This window comes from Labrus bergylta, chromosome 2, assembly GCF_963930695.1.
Source record: "Labrus bergylta chromosome 2, fLabBer1.1, whole genome shotgun sequence".
NCBI lineage: Eukaryota > Metazoa > Chordata > Actinopteri > Labriformes > Labridae > Labrus > Labrus bergylta.
The window spans coordinates 8243814-8259089 of NC_089196.1; the positions used below are offsets into that span (position 1 = coordinate 8243814).

General features: G+C 38.4%; 2 protein-coding genes across 2 annotated transcripts; both read left to right on the plus strand.

Moving 5' to 3' along the window:
* The first annotated feature begins 944 nt into the window (after positions 1–944).
* On the plus strand, positions 945–4925 carry LOC109982023 (potassium voltage-gated channel subfamily V member 2-like). Its single transcript, XM_029276863.2, has 2 exons — positions 945–2379; positions 3637–4925. The coding sequence occupies exons 1-2, from the start codon at positions 1045–1047 to the stop codon at positions 3901–3903; spliced, it is 1602 nt and encodes a 533-aa protein (XP_029132696.2). The 5' UTR covers positions 945–1044; the 3' UTR covers positions 3904–4925.
* A 7756-nt stretch (positions 4926–12681) lies between these two features.
* On the plus strand, positions 12682–14611 carry LOC109982077 (purpurin). Its single transcript, XM_020631136.3, has 6 exons — positions 12682–12834; positions 12963–13077; positions 13399–13535; positions 13662–13774; positions 13862–14074; positions 14378–14611. The coding sequence occupies exons 2-6, from the start codon at positions 12964–12966 to the stop codon at positions 14386–14388; spliced, it is 588 nt and encodes a 195-aa protein (XP_020486792.1). The 5' UTR covers positions 12682–12834; position 12963; the 3' UTR covers positions 14389–14611.
* Positions 14612–15276: the final 665 nt, after the last annotated feature.

Genomic DNA, 15276 nt, shown 5'->3' on the forward strand with positions numbered 1-15276 from the left:
GCTTTAACAACCTAACTCCTTAATTGTTTTAACGTGTCAGCTGTTGCTGGCACAGGGTAGGTAAATAAAGGTTAACATGCTTTATTGTTCATAATACAATTGGCCAATGACCTCGCACAACACCATCTTTGGACAGGTGCCCCCATTAATGAGCAGGACAATAATCTGATATCCAATAAGAGGATTTAATTGCAAGCAGAGTTATGCTGGATTCTCGTCTTCAGTAGAAACTCCAGTTGGTTTCATTTCACGATACATATAAGAAAAGATAGCATGTTTAATGACCTGTAAAAAAAAAAGTTAGTTTCTTCATTATAGACAAAAAAACAAAACATGGTTTGGGACAGCCCCTCACCTCAGATTCTAAGGAGTCTTGCAGCCCCTCCCTGCAGGGTGAACACTAATGCTTAAAGCCTTTATCCTCTTCTATGACTCCACCAACCTTCTTTGTTCTGCTTCAGTATAAGGAGTCTGAAGCATAAACAATGACAATCCCAAAAAGTTTGATATAAATCTGAAAAATGACTAAGTATAATGTAATGTATCTAATTAAAAAATCATTATAAAGTTTTGATTTTAGTCAAAGAACAGGTTAAAAATGCCACAACATACAATGGTAATTCCAATCATAGCCTTCCTGTGTAACTTCCTTGAATAATCTGTAGGGATTTCTTCAAGATTAATGCAACAGCAGAGTCTTTACTTTTATAAAGCATTAAAGAGGAAAACACTGAAATGTCTTTCTTTAAATCACCCTAACAAAGATGTAAGCAATTTAAGATTTAACATGAAGTAATTACAGACTAAATATGGGTAAATTCAAGATGGGCATTGGTTGGGTTGTGCCACAGAGCCAACGTCAGCTCAGCAGGGATAATGGTATTTAGATGTCCTGTAAGCACATGGATCCTCTCAGTCAGCAACATTAATGGGGCCATGAGGCATCCAGCTCATGTCTTCAATGCTTAGCTAAAGGGGGAATTAGCCAGCAGTAATGCTGGCTGCTCAGAGCACTCTGTCTGCTCCGTAGTCTGGGGGATCGACATGGGGAGCACCAGCAAGGTGGTCCACTTTTGGAACAGGAGGCAGAGTCTGTTCCCCAACTACAAAGTCACAGATTCAGACCTGAATCGCAGACCCTCGGATATTGCTTATCCTCTGGCCAAGGAAAGCCTGGTTAAGACATGGAACTCCATGCAGGAGCTGAGCAGAGACATCTACGACATCTACGCAGAGTACGAGGAAGATGAGGATGACAGTGCCCTGTACGGCTTATCCAAGCAGATCACACCCTCCAAGAAAAACTACATGATCAACATCAATGTAGGGGGGAAATCATTCCAAATCGCCTACAAGATGGCATCAAAGTACCCCAAGACCAGAATAGGACGTCTGGCCACTTACACAGACCACAACATGAAGCTGGACCTATGCGATGACTACAATGTGACCAACAACGAGTACTTCTTCGACAGGGACCCTGATGTCTTCCACAGCATCTTCAACTTCTACAGGACGGGCGTGCTGTGGATCAAGGACGAGTTGTGTCCAAGAAACTTCCTGGAGGAGATCAACTACTGGGGTGTGAGGATCAAGAACACCCACCGCTGCTGTCGCATCTCCTTCGAGGAGAGGCAGGATGAGCTAAACGACCAGCTGAAGATTCAGAGGGAGCTGGAGGCCGAGGTAGAGATTGAGGAGAATGAGGAGCTCTTTCATGACATGTTCATGGGACAGAAGCGACGATACATCTGGAACTTGATGGAAAAGCCATTTTCGTCTGTCAAGGCCAAGCTGATGGCAGTGGCCTCCAGTTTGTTTGTCCTGGTGTCTCTGGTGGCCATGACTCTGAACACAGTGCAGGAGATGCAGTACAGGACTCCCACAGGTCACCTCAGTGGTAAGACTTACTGGGAATACGTAGAGTCCATGTGTATCGCCTTCTTCACCATGGAGTACCTGCTGCGCCTGGTGTCCACACCTGACCTCATATCCTTCAGCAGGAGTGTGCTCAACACTGTGGACCTGATCGCCATCCTACCTCAGTATGTGCAGGCCATCCTGGAGTTCTTCGACAATGATGAGAACTACATGAAGCACGAGGCCGACATACAGGCGGTGGGGCAGGTGGGAAAGCTGGGCCAGGTGTTGAGGATCATGAGATTGATGCGGATCTTTCGTATCTTGAAGCTTGCGCGACACTCCACAGGTCTGCGGGCGTTTGGCTTCACTCTGCGTCAGTGCTACCAGCAAGTTGGCTGCCTCTTCCTTTTCATCGCCATGGGCATCTTTAGCTTCTCGGCCATGGTGTACACTGTGGAGCACGACATGCCACAGACAAACTTCACCAGCATTCCTCATGCATGGTGGTGGGCAGCTGTAAGTATGTCTGTGTACAATGTAACCGAACAAAAGACCAGCAGAACAAAAGTAAAATGAGGAGTTTTTGTATTAGGCACATTAAATAGATCCCACACCTGAGTAATGGACCTAAGTAACCTGTTGATGTAAGCAAAATTAAGTGCCTTGGCCTTGAATGACTCCACAGCTGACACAGTCCCTAAACGCTGTAATGTTATTAGATTAAACTTCAGCACTACTTGGCTTACAAACAGAAGGAGGTCAGCCACGTGTGTGACTGGCCTTGTCAGAGGGAAGATTCAAACTTCAACTTCTTCTTCTATATAGCACATTTTGGATTTATTGCACAGTCAGTTTTACAAGGTGGAATAACCGAGTCATTTTTTTTTATATCAATATACCCATTTGAGTTAGACTGTCAACCTGCACCTTTGATCCACTGAGTCTGCCTGTTGCTATGAATACACTGGTTAACAGATCTTTCCCCTCCCTCTTTGACCGAGAGCCTGAATCTTACATCTAATCCAGGGCAAGGAAATGATAATCCTCTGAATGTTTGTAATGGTAATAATGAGGCATAGGAAAACCATTCACTACTGCAGACACAGTTGAGTGAGTTTTTCTGCAGTCTGTCGTCAGGATTTATCATTTAAAAAAAGATAGATTTTCGTAAAACATTTGGAAAAATTAGTCATGAACACGGATCTTCCTAATAATTTTTGTTTTGCATTGTGGATACAAGAGTAAAGCAGATTTATAGTGCCAGTAAAAGTATGTCCTACTGTATGCTACACATTTATTTGAGTATGAGTCATTTTTCTTGTTGTCTTTTTTTGATTTAATTTTTGCCTACCATCGTGCAACACTGACTGGACAATACGGGGCCTAGGCTCCTTGACTCTATCCACTTGATTAACACACTTTACACCAAAAAAGGTTCCATAATTACAACATTTAGAACAAATGGTTTCATCGGGTAATAGTTTTTTTTTTTTTTTTAAATGGGGATCATTCTCATAGATGTAGATTTGCACACCAATAGGCTAATAAGCACAATAGGTCTGTTTTAGTTGTCACCTCATTAGGGAGTGTTGGAGATAAGGGGAATTAAAAAAATAAGTGGAGGCATCAGAATTGTTTAGAGCAACAGACTTTACCAGAGTTTGTTTTGACATTAACTTCACCTCAAACTTGATAATTGCTGTTTATGTGTAATTTATACAAAACCTGTTTTGTTGGTCATGTTTCTGACTGCTACCCTCACTCCCCCTGCAGGTCAGCATCTCCACTGTGGGCTACGGAGACATATACCCGGAAACCATCCTGGGCCGTCTCTTCGCTTTCATCTGCATCTCTTTTGGAATCATCCTTAACGGACTGCCCATCTCCATCCTCTTCAACAAGTTCTCAGACTATTACTCAAAACTCAAGTCCAATGAGTACACAGCCTCCCTAAAGAAACGAGGGAAGGTCCGGTTTTCCAAAAGGACATTAAAGAAGTTCAGGAACTTTGTGGGAAACCAAAACTGTCACTCATATTGATTTCCCTTGTTGCTTCTTTTATAAAGAAATCCTGTACTTCACTATAAAACTCAGAGAAAAGGGGGTGTGATGGTGGAAAATCGATAGAACAAAGACATAAGACGGGGTAAAAACCACAGTATAGTGCCACATCTGACAAGTTCCAATAAAAGTGTCAACTTATGAGGTTGATCAGCTGGTGAGGGATCATGTGTGGATATTTGGAATGATTTTAAAAAAGCAACATTAATATGTTGTCTATTGCACAGTTATGGTATAGTGCATTTTTTTAACCATGTGGCTTCAGTGAAGTTGGGACAGGTAAATAATAAATGTGCTTCTGTTTGATATTGTCGAAACTATTATAGAATTATATTTTTTACTTAATAATGATGAACTCATAATGAATAAGAATACCTTAATATATTTTTAAAGCAGAACTTAATCAGATTGCCACAGAGAACATTTGTTTTATTGTCATCTTCTGGTTGACTTTTGCAGGTTTGTTTTGGGCACTATAGATATAAGTGACAGCTTAACCAGGAACCACTACAAACACGAGCAACAAAAATTAGTTTCTGTTGAATCCCGCTACGATGATTTAAATATGTTTGCTCGTAGAGGAGCTCTATTCTGCAGGGGCTTGCAAAGTGCATTACACCTTACATTTAATTGCTGCTTTTCATGTGTTTTCAATGTTCCTTTGTTTGCTGTATGATTTACTGGTTATGCATGCTTTTAAGTCATGTGGTACATACAGGCATTTTCCCCCAATAAATATTCTTTACACTCAGGGTTTATATTGTATTGATTGCGAATGAAACCGTTTCCCTGCTGACGTATTTCTGCATCAATATGTGAAATGTCAGGCCACGCAGACCCGTTCACCTTCTTTCACCTCTGCTGACCTCTTCTGGCTGATTTCTGCTATTGCAAACTAACTTTCTCAGTCTGAAATGCATGCATCATTTAGAATCAGAATCAGATTTATTGGCGAGGTATGCTTACACACACAAGGAATTTAACTGCGGTGAACTGTGCTCTCATATGTACAGGTACAACATTAAATATCAACAATAAACATAATAAGCAAAGACTAATATTTACAAGACTAAATATGAAACAGTGCAGTGGTGAGTAGTGCAAAAGATGCTGAAGTAACTTACTATCGGCAGGCAATTTGAACAGAGTAGCAGCAGATACAATTATCATCATAATATTTCAGGAAAGTACATTTTTGTATTAATCGCAATAAGTAAAGATGACTGATGTTTACACTTTTTTTCCCGACTCCATGTGTGTATAAAAGATGGACAGAAAACAAACCAAATTGTTCAAAAATGACAACAACTAAATTTGCACTTTCACGTGACACACTGCCATCAAAAACTGAGTATGAGGATTTACGTAAAGGTTACATTACGTTATGCTGCTGAATAGGTGTATACTTTCTAACAGTGCACTTGGGAGCATATGAGTTGAACAAATGTATTTTGCACAGAGTTAATTAAATCAGGTTTCCCAGTTGCTCATCGATGTAGAGAATGAAGAGTAACACTGTCCAAACATATTGTTTTTAGTAATGCAATAGGATTTAGACACACTTCATGGACCAAGTTTTACATCTGGACTGGGGGAAAAACAGGCAGTGGTTGCAGTGTTAAATGATGTAAGAGAAAATAAATGACAAAGTAGACAAGGACTCAATAAAAGCTGTGATAGGTAATTGGCAAGAAACTTGGTAAAACGAGGATCATAATGTTATTAGAATCTGTCAGCAAAGTTAATATAAGTTTAATATTTGAAAATGTTAATAGTTACAGAAAAAATATAAATCAGGATTTATTACTAAAAGAGATATCTTGTTTAGCCTAACATCGATATATACAGGCTATATTCAAATCAAACAGCTTTTTAAAACAAATAAACAGGCGTAGGGAACTACCTATAAATAGTCACGGACATGGCAGACCTCCACCAGATCTAAGTCAGAGGGGAAACGAGTCACATGGAGGAAAATTAAACAGGAATGGCAACAATTTTGGAACAATCAGACAAAGGGAAGACATTTATACTCAATTCAGAGGGAAATAGATAAATACAGAGGGAGCAACAGAATAGAGGAGGTCGTAATGTCCAGGTTAAGAATTGGTCACAATAATTTAAATAGCACTCTACATATCATTGGAAAAAACATTCATCCGGTCTTTGTGAGATGTGCAATCTAGCAGAAACAGTTGAACATGTAGTTATTAAATGTAGAAAGTATGAAGCACATAGACATAATAATTTTAGAGTGAGGGGAGAGAGGGAGAGGCCGAAGATGCTTGTTTAAATATCTCTTGAGAACAGGTTTATTGAGGAGGATTTAGGAAAGTGAGTAATAATTAAATCCAGCAGATGGCAGTAATGCAACTTTTTGGATGCCAGCCGCCAATAAAATCCAAAAGAAGAAACTTCCACCAGTAGATGGCGCTAGTTGAACATTGAACATATGAGCTGCAGCGACGCCGCAGAGAACAAGTCTCCTCTCACACAGTCCTCTGCTAAAGTCACCTCTGCTGCTAACACTTAGCCTGCTCGAAAACAATGGCTCCTCCAGTTGCAGTGTCGCCTCTGATTAAGGTTTGTATTTCAGAACATATTGTGCAACATTTTACTCATGTTTTGCTTCATAATGTCTCTTGCATGTCGTTAAAGTTTGCAAGTTAGTAAGAGTAGCTTGCTAACATGCTATCTGGTAGCAGGGTAGCGTGCTAGCTGACTAAAAGGGAATTTGCGACGTTTCTGATGTTTGTTGACAAACCAAAGATTCAGTAATCAAACTGGAGCTACTGTAAGTTTTAAACTAGCGTAGGTTTCGTGTTATTGTGCAGTTCATAGTGCATTAATGAACTATCACCCTTGACACGCTGAAAGCTAACAGAAGCGTCTGTCTCCATTGAAACGATGCAGCCTTGACTTGTGTTATAAATAGAAATGTCCTTTAATGCTGCACATTGATCCAAGTTAATGCTTTTTTAGAAACGTTTTTTTATTTTATCACAACTAAGATAGTAAAGTTAAATTGTAACTCGTGTTTAGAAACAGTTTCTGGACCTCGTCTGTTCATTCAGCTCAGACTGGAGACCTCAGATGGACATGTTGTTCAATTATATGTTTATTATATTAAAGAAGACACTTTACTCACCTCTGGGAAAATGTGTTTAATTCAGGCGTGACAGGTGTATAGTTTGTTCCCCTGATAACCACTTTCACTCCCTGTGGCTCTGTTCAAGCACATATAGACACTTTGTTATATTCCAGTATACACTGATCACTCTGAGTTAAAGGTTAACATGTCCTTTTATAACAAGTTCATACAATTTTACAACTTATTTAAAAAAAAAACTAAAAAAAAAACGGTTCTGCAAAAAGTACATAATGACAACTTCATTGTGAGATACAACTGGAAAAACAATCAAGCAGCTTTTACAGAGGAGGCAATCAAAGGTGACATTAGTTTTAACCTGACTATCTGAAGATGAGATTCCTTAATTATAAAAAGTGGTGAAAATCATCCTTTAAGATTTATACTTAGGGGTCTGTAATAATTTAAATGACTAGTTGGTGCTTGTTTTGTGCTGCTGATCTTCTCAAATCTGAAGAGCAGCTGTGAGCCTGCCACTCTTAATTATTTTGTTTTCAGTATCCAGCTTTGATTTGATTATTTTGTTTTCATTTAAGCTACTGCAGAAAAGCCTTTTTCACACAGTTAAAATGAGGTTCTCTTCATTATCCACCATTGTCCAGGTGATGCTGAGTGTGAGATATGACTCATCATATTTTCTTGTCTTTGATTTAGTAGTTTAGCAGGTTCAGATTCATTAATTTGTTCATTTTGCCTTTTGTTTACCTGGAAGTCCTCACACAAAATTTAGTCATGCTGTTCATTGTTTTTATTTAGCCTTGCCAAGGGGCCCCGTCATGACCTCCTGTCCCACCTTGGGAATCACTGCCCTGTGAAGTTCAGTTCAAAAACATTTAAAAAAGCAATGTGTAGTGTACTTGTGTCAAGAACTTATGAATACAAGACTCTTGACTATTCTGTAGCTTCTTTAACTTCGTGGCAAAATGTCCTCAAGCTCAAAGTCACTCACCTGGTTGTATTTGCATCAATAACATTATATATCCTCTCATCGGTATGATTGAGAATGTGCAAAGACTTTTTAGTGACTGCAAGACATTAATTAATCTGCATCTTTTTTTCTCCTTTACAGACAGCAAGGTATTCAGCCTTGATTGCTGGCATCATCTATGGCAAAAGGAGATATGGTGAGTTCTTACAAGTCGTCATGCACAGTGTACTATACTTTGATAAACCCACTGTCATGCACTCAATATAAAAGTAATGAAGTCCTAATAGGAGATATATTTTTTAAGCATCTTACTCAAGGGAGATGGTTTGACATGTGGGATTCACGCTCCTCCAGTATATGTGTAGAAATCTCTCTTGATGCATCTTAACTTCATGTTTTTGAAGAATAGAAAGAAAATGTTACTAAATTTGTTTTGGAGTACTGAATGAGAAAGTATTGGGTGATGTGTATTTTTCTTAATGATCATGTCTTTTTTTTTTTTTTTTCATAAAACCATCAACTGCTCAGATCACCTGCAGCCCATTGCAGCAGAGGAGAGGAAGATTGAGGAGGAGGAGAAAAAGACTCGTGAGGAGCAGGAGCGCATTGCCAAGCAGCTAGCAGAAGGTAGCCTTGGCAGCAAAGTTAAAAGATTTAGCTTCAGCTCATAAACACCCTCTCATCTGCAGGCTCCACAGCTGACAGCGATTAGTCACTGTAGTGGCAAAACTAGATGAAGCAAAACTGTTGAAAAAGGAAACATACCCAATCAGCCAGTTTTCTTTAATTAGAGATTGTGTTTTTCTTCCAGTATAACATTCTTAATTAATATTTTGACTGTTTCCTCACAGCAAATGAAGACACCATTCTGAAGTAGAGCTGGCGTGTTGTGTGAGGATTTCCATGTGCAATTCCAGACCTCTCCCTCCCTTTCCTGGACAACAACAAAAAGTCATATCACAACCAGTCAAACACTCCCGTGTTGTGGACGCCTTCACTGTTACCTTGATCAAAACAACACCTCTTTGGATCATACTTTGATACGTCATACGTGACTTTAAGTTACTTACACAATAAGAAATATGGCTCTTGAACCCAGCATTGTAATTCTGCGAAAGCATCTGCACTCGTATATTATTAAGTTCATGTTTGTAGTGAAGCAATTCCTTAAATACAGAAGTACTTGATGCGTATGAACACTGTAGTCTCTGTCTTTGTTCATCACAATGTGACCTTTTGCCCTCTGTTCTCCTTCAGATTCTCTTACAGCCAGTTATGAAATAAAATATTATATTAAAACATTAACTATTCATTTTGCTATCAAGAATTTTGTTTTCTTCGGTCATCATGTTGTGTGGAGGCTTTCTAAATGGATTCTGTCAGACGGTTGCCAACTATCTTTCATTTTGTTCTTTAATCATGTGAAAACTTAGCATTAGAAACATTACAATTAATTCTTTATTTGCTGTAGAAACACAATGTAGATATGACAAAGATGGGTAAAGGGCCCAATCAATGTTTGCAGTTTACCTGCCTTTATTTTCTTGATAGACTATAAGGGTATAAAACTTCCCATTACAATTCAATGTAGGCAATAGAAATTATATTGTATAGATTGTTGTAAGACAAACTGTCCAAAGCCCAAAGAGACCTGAATTATTTCACAAAAGACAAAAAAAGCCAGCATATTTCTCTAACTGAGAAGTTAGGAAAAGTGTTACTTTGATTACATTGAACCTTTATTTTTACCAGGAATATTCCCATGGAATCAAAATCTCTTTTACAAGGAAGTCCTGGAAATGACTGCAGCGTGAACTTCCACACAAAGAATTAACCGACCTTAACAAACCCAAATTACATTAATCAAAAGTAAGCAACTTTCCGCAGTAAGACGTGCACACATCGGTCAAATGATCCTTAATCTGGTTTTAAAATCTTCCAAGCCAATAATATGCTCTAACTTAAGGTGACCCTGTTGCTCTCGCCAAGATGAGGGTGCATATACATTTGAAGCACCTGCACCAAAGACATGCATGATGAGTCCATGATACCAAAGGTTACAGCTACTGACAGTTTAAGGAGTCAGTAGAGAGCACAAATATGAAGGCAGATTATGCAGTATGGCCTTCTAAAGAAAGATGTACAAATATACCAACCTTCTGTTGTATAAGAAAGACAAAACAACTCTCATATAGACAAAATGGTTTGTGTGGAAACCCAAACTGGAGACAAATTCCATTTGTCTAATTTTCAGTGGTGAAAAGGTGGCATGCATAAAAGGATATCACTGTAGTCAATAACTAATATAAACCTTGCTTGATTGAGTTTTTTCTTTGCAACAAAAGAAAAACAGCATTTGTCTGTTAAAATACACCTTCAGTCTTTTATCAAGACACTTGATATAATGAAAATTAAAAAACAACTATTTGTCAGTACACATTTGATAACCTCAAATGATTTCTCTGGACAACATTGCAAACTGCGTCTAGGTTATCAATCAATTGCACTTAGTAAGGTAGACACTTAAAATCGAATAATTAGCATAAAAATGAAACCATGTGTTAAAAAAATAAAACAGGTCCCAGTATGGACCCTTGTGGGACACCATTTTTTTATTTTGATAATGATTTTGGTTGATCATCCATTCAATTTCCCCTTTCTATAACTTAATCAAAAATTGGACTTATTGTTGAGCTCTAGCTAAGTTGTTAAATAAATTGATTCCCAATACTGTCTGATAAAACATATTGTATGGGAATTGATCTGAGAGTTTCTGTTAAAATAATCTCAGATGTAAATCAACAAAAACCTCTGACATAATCCTAAAATCCTGCCCTGACTTTACTTAAGGGTTATGTGTTGCTCCCCATGGCCTTGCTTACAGTTTTGTTAACAAGATTCTATCAAGATTGAGAAAGACTAAACGTTCAAATCTTTTGGAGATGCTGCAATAAAGAAAAAAATATCAGGGATATGTAAATCTATTACATAAAATCAGTATTGTTACTCCCTCTTTGACAATCACCTGATGCTTTCTCAAAGTTCATGACCCAACATGGCTGCAGTCCAGACGTGTTCAGCTTGAGCTTACCTCCAGTTAAGTAACTTTGTGTCTCCAACAGGATCATTTAAAGAGAGCTTTTGTTTTCAGATTAGAGATGCAAAGGCAGTGCTGTTAACGTGTCAGGTTGATAGTTTTGTGTTGATGCACCCCGGACATAGAAGCACAGACGTCTTACCTAATAATCTCAGGACAGGGTAATATTAGAACAACAACAATGCCAGGGCTGCCTAATAATACACCCCGACTTACTGGCATGTTACTTGCCTTTACTTAGCTCTCTCATTGACTGTGCTTTACAAAAATATCTCCTCTCAGGACTGGTGAGAATCACAAAGGATAACTGGGATTACTGTGATCTGCTTACAAGGTTTTTATTTTTTACAATTTTGAAGTTTAACAAAATAGGGTGAAATTTAAAACATGAGCATAGAACATGATAGATAAGAAATTAAAAACAATGGGAAAAACAATCAGGAATCAAAAGTATAATGCAATAACAGAAAAATTAAAGTATACACACAGCTAAAAATCACTTAATAGAATTAAGAGAAAACTGACTGAAGACATTTGTGAGAAAAAAATAAAACAAATTAACAAACCTGAGGCAGGAACTTTCCCCCTCATTTTCTTTGCTGTTGTTGTTGTTGTTGTTGTTGTTGTTGGAAAACACTGTTTGATATGTAGATAAGAAGGTGTTTCACTTGGGCTTCTTACATGTTAACTCAGGTGTCCACTTCCAATAGCACTTCTCAACTGTTTCCTATATGACACGTTTTTCTGGGATTACAGGCTGAAGCTTCAGCTGCATTCAACACCATATGACTTATTATTACTTAACGGTGCGTGGGACGACAGAACTGAACATCTGAACCTTTGCTGACATTACGTGATACAGCGTCATTGTTCAGTTGCTTACTCTACAGACTGTTAGATATTAAATCTGAAGATTTTTCCACTTGTCATGCGCCTTAATGTCATTCATCATTTATCCTTGAACTTTGTGAATCTTTGAATGTTTCCAAACTACATAAAAAGTTTTGTCTACAACAATCAACTATAAATTCCTATTAACTTAGATTGCATTCAATGTAAACAGAGCTGGACGTTGAATTTTAATTCAAAATAATCAATGAACTGTTTATTTTGTCCCTAGGGATCAGGGTCAGTTGTGAATGTGTAAAAACAGAAGATAATAAACTTCACTGCTGAGCCATGAACATGTCTGGACTAAAAACAACATCCCAATACAAAAGTTGGAAACATCAATGTGAAGATGGACAAATATAAAAATAAAAAGAAAGCAGCCAAATTTATCAACATTTCATCTTTCATTTAATCTCTCAGGAGGTAAAACTAAACTAAAATAATCACTGAATGCACATTGGAGGTCTTCATGAAGCCTTAAAGCCTGAAATACACCTACATGCTGATGTAAACACACTTACGCCATGGGCGTGTGACTTGAGGCTCAGGCCAGCTTTGCCCACCTGGACTGTCTGTTGTTATGTATCCTCTGCAAACAATTACATAAACCCTATACACTGCTGACTGCGAGGGCTCATCAGCTTACAGCAGAGGATTTTGTAAACTGGATTAGCGGTAGATTTAAACTCTGCATTTAGGTTCAAGAAGTGAAAATAATCAGTGAGCTTGTCTGTGCCTTGGGTATAAAAGGCCCATCTGCTGTTATTTCAGCACAGCTCAGACACTGCGACAGCTCTGCACTGAAGGATTCATTGTTTGTCACGGAGGATTCACTCTACACTACAGGTAAGAAGATGCTGCTTTTTGGGATCCAACTCAATATGAAGGCGCAAGTGTGACTGTTTTTACTTAAGGGAGAAAAAAAACACCCTACCATGCAATTTGACATGTTCTTCATTTGGGTTCTTCTCTAGGATGGACTTCCAAATGTTTACCCTGGTGATGCTGATCCTGGCCTGTGTGGAGCAGGGCCTGGCCTCCTGCGTGGTTGACAGCTTCATGGTCAAAGAGGACTTCGACCCCAAAAGAGTGAGTACAGAAATGTTTGTTCTGAAATAAACAACATGGAAGGATTCGAAAAGTGACTACCAATGAAAACTTTAATTATATAATTCTTCTAAAATGAGCATGGTAAATAGAGTTAGAATTATTGACGTCTTCCAAATAAACTAGTACATCGTCTGCATATAATGACATATTTTAGTCTATGCACAACAATCCTGAGGTATGAGAAATTTAGAAGCTAAAATCGGATTCTGTTGTGCACCATACGCACACAGGACACACACACAAAATACAGTATCTCATTAATGCTCAAGAAACATAATCATATTTATTTTTGCTCCACAGTATGAAGGAAAGTGGTACGCTCTGCAGAAGAAGGATCCTGAGGGTTTGTTCCTGCAGGACAACATCTCAGCTGAATACACTATTGGAGACGATGGTGCCATGGTTGCCTCCTCCAGGGGCAGAGTCACTCTCTTTGGGTGGGTGTTTGGTATTTTTACAAATCTAATTAGTAGCAGTTAGTTATTTTTAATGTTTCAAGAAGTTAAAGGTTTTCATTCCTTCCATCAAATGTGACATTATTTTACCCTTTACTTCACATTTAGGTTCTGGGTTGTGTGTGCTGACATGGCAGCTCAGTACTCAGTCCCTGACCCCGGCAGCCCCGGAAAGATGTTCATGAACTACCAGGGACTGGCCAGCTATCTGTCCAGCGGCGGTGAGCCTCCTCAGATTTTAACCTACCACATCCACTCATTCGCTCTCACACATTTCTGACTAAGATTCTTGCTCTCTGCTATTCCAGGTGACAACTACTGGGTGATCGACACAGACTATGACAACTACGCAATCACCTACGCCTGCCGCAAGCTGAAGGATGATGGAAGCTGCGAGGATGGATATTCCCTGGTCTTTGCCCGCAGCCCCCGTGGCCTCCCCCCTACCATCCAGAGAGTCGTCCGCCAAAAACAGGAGGAGATCTGCATGGCTGGAGAGTTCCAGCCCGTGCTGCAGTCAGGTATGTACTCTGGCTTGTCACATTCAGCTTAACAGACGGACCACCAGTAAAAGAACAAGAAAGTAAATGACTTCCAATTTGAAAGATTTAGTTGGACAGTTAACAGCCTCTTGCAATAAATGGACGTGTAGGATTATAGACCTCGTAGTACCTAAAATATTAAAGCTCAAAAACTGTCCTCACTGAACAAGTTCTGTACACTATTAAAAATACAAAAAAGCTAATTTACTTATTTTAGAGGGAATATTTACGTTTCAAGCTCTGAATGTTATCTAATGTCACTCTTCTCTCCACTCTTTACAGGAGCATGCTAAACTGTACCTGAGCTGGAGATAGTTGAGCAGCCCTTCATCATACAGGATTCATCCTTCTGCCCACGCCGAAGATAGAGCACTTTTTAAAAATCGCAAATGGTAGAACAATCCTGAGAAGTTTTGTCCAAAATAATAGGAGAGGATAATCGGATGAATCCAATTCAAGACCCAAAAAGAAAATTAACTGAACACTGCCTAAATGAAATTATGCGCCCAAGCCAAATCAAATCAAAATCACTACGGGTTGAGTGAATGTGATGATATCATCAACCGTACGATACTTCTTATGTCACACTGATGGGAAACATCTGCACTGGAAGTTTATTCTGTATTGGTGACAATAAAATTTTATAAAGAAATTTGTTGTTGTGCTTGTATTTTTTTTTTTTAAATGTGCATGATACTTAGACTGGTGATGAAAGTTTACTTATCTCATGCTCAAACAATTATATAAAATCATAGTCATTTAAGTACAGTATTAAAGAGTTTTAAAAATTCAACACATTTAGAATACAGATTTGCAGTGAATGTATCCATCAGATAATTGTTCTGATTGTAACAGTTTCTGTTACAGTGTGATCATTTAATGAATGACCTTATCAACAGGTGACCTTGAGTTAGTTCTTTCATAACAATCAAAAGGTCACTACCCTGGTGAAACATGTTTTTCTGGAATATTGGAACCCTGCAGAGTGTACTTTACTTTGTTCCTTCATAGCAATAAAATTTAAAAATGTTTTACAGTTTAAGTGGCATGAGCAGTAACATCTCATTTTAACACTGCTTTTTGTCTAAAATATATGCATAGCATGACTGTTTTCTTAATATCATCATGGTCATCTGTGCCTCAATAATCTAAACCTAAATCACACATATCAAAGATGTAAT

What these genes read in the sequence shown, in the direction of transcription:
- LOC109982023 (XM_029276863.2), top strand. Translation starts at nt 1,045, where the DNA reads ATGGGGAGCACCAGCAAGGTGGTCCACTTTTGGAACAGGAGGCAGAGT. An exon ending in ATGCATGGTGGTGGGCAGCT is followed by an intron (nt 2,380 to 3,636) that starts GTAAGTATGTCT and finishes CTCCCCCTGCAG; the next exon opens with GTCAGCATCTCCACTGTGGG.
- LOC109982077 (XM_020631136.3), top strand. Translation starts at nt 12,964, where the DNA reads ATGGACTTCCAAATGTTTACCCTGGTGATGCTGATCCTGGCCTGTGTG. An exon ending in AGGACTTCGACCCCAAAAGA is followed by an intron (nt 13,078 to 13,398) that starts GTGAGTACAGAA and finishes TTTGCTCCACAG; the next exon opens with TATGAAGGAAAGTGGTACGC. An exon ending in GGCAGAGTCACTCTCTTTGG is followed by an intron (nt 13,536 to 13,661) that starts GTGGGTGTTTGG and finishes CTTCACATTTAG; the next exon opens with GTTCTGGGTTGTGTGTGCTG.